General features: G+C 54.6%; 1 protein-coding gene across 1 annotated transcript; it reads left to right on the forward strand.

The window, feature by feature from the left end:
* The first annotated feature begins 2,340 nt into the window (after positions 1 to 2,340).
* On the forward strand, positions 2,341 to 5,509 carry LOC115497338 (uncharacterized). The gene is made up of 2 exons (XM_030285502.4): positions 2,341 to 3,808; positions 5,301 to 5,509. The coding sequence occupies exons 1-2, from the start codon at positions 2,431 to 2,433 to the stop codon at positions 5,375 to 5,377; spliced, it is 1,455 nt and encodes a 484-aa protein (XP_030141362.4). The 5' UTR covers positions 2,341 to 2,430; the 3' UTR covers positions 5,378 to 5,509.
* Positions 5,510 to 6,000: the final 491 nt, after the last annotated feature.

Below are 6,000 nucleotides of genomic sequence, written 5' to 3' on the forward strand. Positions count from 1 at the left end.
GGTGAAAAGATGAGGTTTAGCAGGAGGGTGAGACTGATTTAGCACACAGAGAAGCTGCAGGAAGGACTCCAGGGGCTGTGGCTGCATTTCCACGCTGGCAGAGGAGAAGCTGCTGTCTGGCAGGGTTCTCCAGCTGCCTGCAGCCCCAGGATGATGCCTCTGTGTCCATTCCTGCTGGAAATGGTGGAAATGTAAATATTTTTCTAAGCAGAAGCTGTGAGTTGGTGCTGCCAAGGCCAGAGGAGCCGGTTCCTGCAGCGGGCACAGGCTGAGCTGTGCTGCCACTCAGGTTTGCTCCCGCCTCGGTGCGTATTCCCTAAAAGTCTCTTCCTCCCTCTGTTTGAAGGATGGGGCAGCAGCAATGCTGCAGCAGCTGCCATTTCCTTTTATGCAGAGGGTTCAGGAGCAGAACCATTGGTGCCATGTCAGAGCTCCGAGCAGCTCCCTGGAACATGGGGGTACAACGCCCAGGGCAGGTCCCAGGACGTGGTTGTGTCTCTTCCACACCAGCCCTGGGCTCTGCAGTCCCCACGCAGAACAAACCCAAACCATCGCAATATCCCCAAATGATGAGGGTTTGTGAGAAGCCCAGAGGAATTTGGTTTTGTCACGAGGGTTTGAGGGGAACACCTGGAATTATTGATCAGGTCACAGTGCAAATTTTGAGTTAATTCATCCCATGGGAGAGGTAACTTGGCTGTCAAATTCCTCACTCCTGCACCTGCCAGCACACCTTGCTCAGCATTTCTGTACCTGTCAGGACTGCTGCTGCCAGGTTCTCCTGCTGCTGCTGTTGGCAGGAGCAGCAGGAGCAGCAGGGGCCCGGCCACCAGCATTGATCCTGCTGGGAATTGGTTGTGTTTGCTCTGGGCAGCCTCGGCAGGGATTTAAGACTTCCAGTGGAAACAAACGGGGTTTTGTCTGTGCAGAGCTGCACTGATAAAGAACAGTCCCAGCGAGGGCCTGGCTGGCTCCAGGCCGATAAGGGCTGGGATAACTCTCATCCCTCACTCCTTCCCCTCAGCAGTGACCAGGATTCACTCCTGCCATGGGACACAGGATGAGCTGGTGGCATCATGACCGTGGTCCAGGTGTCACCCACGCAGCTGCTGTGTGCCTGTGGTGCTCAGAGGTTGTCTGGGTCCTTGAGGTCTCTGGATGAGGCCCTGCAAGATTTTCCAGCCCCATGGAATATCAGGAGATGCCTTTGGGCTGGGGCCAGGCTGTGTTTGTCAATTCTTTAGGCGACACTGGGGTAAGTCAGCCCTGACACCGCAGAGGTGCCTGTGCAGGCACCTTTTGGGATGAGCTAGGTGTTTTCCTGCATCCTGCCTCGGGATGCTTCCCGGCTCGGGGAACCATAAAAGGCAAAGCACAGGGGCAGTGGCGGGGCTGGGAGCTGAGCTGGGAGCTGCGGCTCACTGCAATGCCAGGCATCCCGGCTGTGTACAAACGGATTAGAGCCCTCCAGCTCTGCGGCTCCACCGCCATCCGGAGCGTTATCCAAAGGGAGCAACGTTCTGCTCGGAGGGTTATTTAGGGAAGTGCCCAATGTGCTAATAGGGATTTTTGATAAGTTGTGTTTCAGAGTTTGCACAGGGAAAGTTGTGTCTGAGGCTGCTGTCGGGCTCCTGTGTTTATCACGGGCAGCCGGTCTCTGTCACAGCAATTCCCTTTTCCATAACGTGTTCCCAGATCATTCCAGCTGCTCCGACTCTGCCCCGCGCGCTCTGTGCAGGCAGCATCGCTCCCTCAAAGTCTGGGATGCAGCCCAAGGCTGAGTGCTGCTTCCAAGGAAGGAGCACCAGGGGAGCCGCTGCGCACCCGATGGGCACGGGGCAGGGAGGAGGGAACAGTGCCAAGGGCACAAATGCAGGTTTCCATCTCTCCCTGGAACCCACAAGGAGCTGCCAGAGGTGATTCTGCCCAGACAGCCTGGCAGTAAATCCCTCTGGAAGCAGCGAAGTTGGAGGCAAGCCGGGATTGCTGCACAGGACTGTGGGGAGCTGTTGCTGGAGCAGGTTGGGGAAAGAGGAGAATCCCCAGAGAAGGATGCTGATGGGAAGCAAGTCCTGACTGTGAAGTGCCATGGACCAGCAAATTAGCAGCTGGAGGGCGTTTTTGCAGTTATCCAGGTGGGATGTGTTTGGGTAGGGACCAGCGTGGCATCAGCCGTGCTGGGTGTGGTGTCAGGAGTGGCAGAGCATGGCTCCGTCGTGCCAATGGGATGTTCCTCTGTGCTGGCCATGAGGCCAAGGAACGCCGGTTCACATGACCCAGGCTCCGACGCTTCCAAGTGCCGCCGTCTCTCAGAGCAGAGCGAGGAGGAGGCGGTGCTGAAAGCCCGCCGAGACCCAAGGTGGGAAAAATCTTGGCTGGCCAGTCCCAAAGCATTTGGAACCAAGAATTATAGTGACAGAGCTCCCGGCCATGGAAGCCTCCACCTGGCAGTACCATGGATATTTACGGGATGACACAAGTAAGGCGAGGGGCAGAGACTGCCCAGCTTCCCCGGGAGACTCTGCCGGCACCTGTGAGGATTATCCACTGCTGCAGCTCAGCCAGGAGGGCCTGGGACACAGCCGGGAGCGGGGGGACCGCCCCGACGTCCGGAGCGACACTGCAGGCCCTGCCAAGAGGTCAGAGATGAGCAGCAGCGGGCAGAGAGGGCAGTGGGGGCCGGCAGGGGAGCTGTGCCGGGAAGAGCATCCCGTGTCCAAAGGGTGCAGGAGAGGGCGGGAGGGAGAAGCCCCTCCAAAGGTGTACGAGCTGGAGGTGGTGCCCAGGCGGGTGGGCACGGGCAGGACGGTAAGGCCGGTGGTCTACAGGCTGGAGGAGAGCGAGTACCGGCGCCTCATCCAGGAGGCAGAAACGGAACCTGAGGAGGAATGGGAAGAGGCAGAGGACACGCTACCCTTGATTCAGGAGGGCTATGCAGGGGATGGGAAGGTGGCAAGCCCGAGCCTCAGCAGGCTCAACTCCTTGGAAAGAGTCCTGAGGAGGCAGATGAGCCGCTCGGACTCGGAAAGCAGCGTGGAGGGCAGGCAAGTGACCAAACTGAGCCCCAAGGGCCCCTCGGAGGGGAACAAACCAACCGTGCCCGTCAGGTCCGACAGCTTCGAGCGCAACGCCATCCTCATGGATTACATCCTGCAAAGCAAGCAGGAGGCAGGCACACCTGTGTCCTACATCCCCAGGGACAGCAGCAGGGACAGCCTGAGGCAGGCACGGAGCTTCACCCCCCAGCCCGATGGAACACTTGACCTGTGCCAGAACGGCCAGGCCGGCGAGGAGGATCCGGCCAGGAAGCCCGAGCCAGACCAGCCTGTAGTGAAAAGCCTCGAGAGGATGGTCCCTGCGGTCACAAATTATCCCTCGGTGGCCAGAGACACCGGGAAGCTTTCAAGACAGAGCAGCAGCCAGCTCCCAGACAGCCGGGAGCAGCTCGGAGGTGAAGCTGATGAACTGGATTCCTACATCCCGAAAAGAACCCCCCCGGCACCCCCTGTCAGGACCCACAGCAAGGAGAGCCTGGCTCTGAGTATGAGCAAGGCTGTGGCGCTGACCGAGGCGCTGCTGGAGCCCCTCGGCGATGAGGCCAAGGCTGGCAGGGAGCAGCGGGCAGCGGTGGGCACCGAGCTGCTCCCTGGAGGCAGGACTGCGGGAGGAGGGGGCTCGGAGGAGCCGGAGCGGAAGGGGAGGCAGAGTCAGGAGGATGAGAATGTGCTTAAAGTTGCCGATGCCAAGAAAACCTTCGAAAAGCCCAAAGCGTCGGAGGGGACGGCAGCAGCACCAGCACCCAAAAAAGGTGAGGAGTGAGGGGTCCCGGCTCTGCCGTGGGGCTGAGGGGTCCTGGAGGTCGCAGTTCCAGGGCAGGTGGGAATTCTGCCGTGGATGGGAAATAGCTGCCGGGAATAGCCGGGTGACAGACGGGATGCACTCAGGGAACACGGAGTCTGAGGAGGCAGGATGGGAATCAGGTGTTGGTTCAAAGCCCTTCGTGCAGTGAAACTGTTTTGGGGAAAGATTTGTTTTGTCAGACCCCTGTGTAGGAATAAGTACAATTTGCTGCTTCTCACAGCAGCTAATATGCAGCAGTGTCCATAGGGTGCATCCTCCCACTGCCATGTGGGATTATTTGACTCTATCTCTCCAGGCACTGGGTGAGCCAATTTTATTTTAGCTATTAAAAAAAGCAGCATTATTTTCTCTAAGTTTTTCTCCTGCACTGTGACTTCACTGAAAAAGCCATTCAGGAGAATGACATCAACTTGGAAACCCTTTCACCGAAAAAAAAAATGTGGAGAAGTGAACTCTGTTGAAATTTTCCTGGTAAAACAGCAGTTCTGCAAAAATAGGAGGGATAGAAATGAGTGTTTGTGTGAGAGTTTGGATGCCGCAAGGAGCCACCCGACCCACGCTGCTTAACTCCCATCTTCTGTTCAGTGACAATCTGCAATTGTGCATTTCCTTATAAGGAAAAATAAGTGTTTTAAGGCACAGGAAATCTGTGGTGGCTTTGAACTGAGTTTGCTTAAAAAATAGGTGTGATCTGTTACTGTCGCGACAGAGTCGGGGAGTGAACATGGCACAGTTTGTGCGTGTCAGGGATGACAAAACCCCTGCAGGGATGACAAACAGCTCCTGTGCTCTCAGGAAGCAGCTGAGGACACATTGCACGATGTAAAGAAATAGTGGTGGGAGGTATTTGTCACTGCAAGCACTGCCAGGCTGTGTGGTGGTGTCTGAGGGAGGCTGGCTGGTGTCAGTGGTACAGCTGAGCTGGAGCGTTCCCCACAGCCACACCCGGCACGGGGATGTTTGATCAGCTCATCCTTCCCGGGATGGAAGGAGCAGGTGGGGGGAACAGGTCTAGCAGAAGGGGGTGAGAAGGGATACAAGGAATCAGCTCCCTCCCCAAGGCAATGCCAGCTGCAGCCCAATCCCTCCTGACACATTTTTACCACCTCCTTCCCCAGAAAAAACAGGGAGGGAGCGTTGAGACAATATTTCAGTGCTGAAGGGTGGAAATGTTGTAATAAAAAGATCACAGACTCACGGAATTGTTCAGGCTGGGAGGGATCTCAAAGCCCGTCTTGTCCAACCCCTGCATGGGCAGGGACATCTTCCACTCGAGCAGGAAGAAGAGCAAGAGCAGCTTCTCATTTTGCTCTATCCACGGCAGTCTGTTGGGGTTTTAAAAGCTGGGTCAGACACTGATCTTCCCAAATCTCAAACACGGACACCTCACCTGGATTTACCCTTATGTGTTTCCTTTCTTATATCTCTGATTTTTCCAGCACCTTTGGTCCAACCTGATCCTAGACAGCAGGGAGAGAAACAGAAGGAGATGGCAAAAGAATTCCCAACTGGTTGAATAGTGAGGCTCTGGGATCATTGCCCAGGAACCCAACACCCAGCCCCGGCTTCTTCCCTGCCTGCCTGATTTTTTACTGCTGCTCAGGATGATAGGAATTGTCAATCCCAGAATATTCATGTTGTAAATAAAATACAGCTTGCTTGCTTGCTTTTTTTTTTCCTTTTTTTTTTTTTTTTTTTTTTTCCAGTTCTGCTTTCTTGTCTCTCTCCTCCTCGTTAATCATTCGGAGACAGCAACAAAGGAAATCCCATCTGTTGCAAGCAATTGCTTTGGGTTTATTTGGAGGCCCAACATTTTAATTAGGTATTGGGACCTACCTCCCCTTCACTGCAGAAATAGAAAAGAAATTAAAATATATTTCACAATCCTGTCTAACGATGGAGAAAAATACATGAGGAAATAGATTAACTTGAAATTAGAGGTTTCTTTTTGCTGTAAAAGCTCATTTTTTGATGCCTTTTTTTCCAGCTGAGTTGGGAGGGATGTGTCTGACACCGATGTTGCTGCATAAAAGGTGTGAGAGTGGGGAGATGCAGTAATAGATGTGCTGGATGAAATCTATTGTAAATCATTAATAACAATAGCATCAATTATTAATGCACATCCTGGCCTAATGTTCA

Source organism: Taeniopygia guttata, chromosome 15, assembly GCF_048771995.1.
Source record: "Taeniopygia guttata chromosome 15, bTaeGut7.mat, whole genome shotgun sequence".
Classification (NCBI taxonomy): domain Eukaryota; kingdom Metazoa; phylum Chordata; class Aves; order Passeriformes; family Estrildidae; genus Taeniopygia; species Taeniopygia guttata.

Excerpts from the sequence above, each read along its gene's own strand:
- LOC115497338 (XM_030285502.4), top strand. The coding sequence starts at position 2,431 with ATGGAAGCCTCCACCTGGCAGTACCATGGATATTTACGGGATGACACA. Across the intron at positions 3,809-5,300 it reads AGCACCAGCACCCAAAAAAG|CACCTTTGGTCCAACCTGAT; the intron begins GTGAGGAGTGAG and ends TGATTTTTCCAG.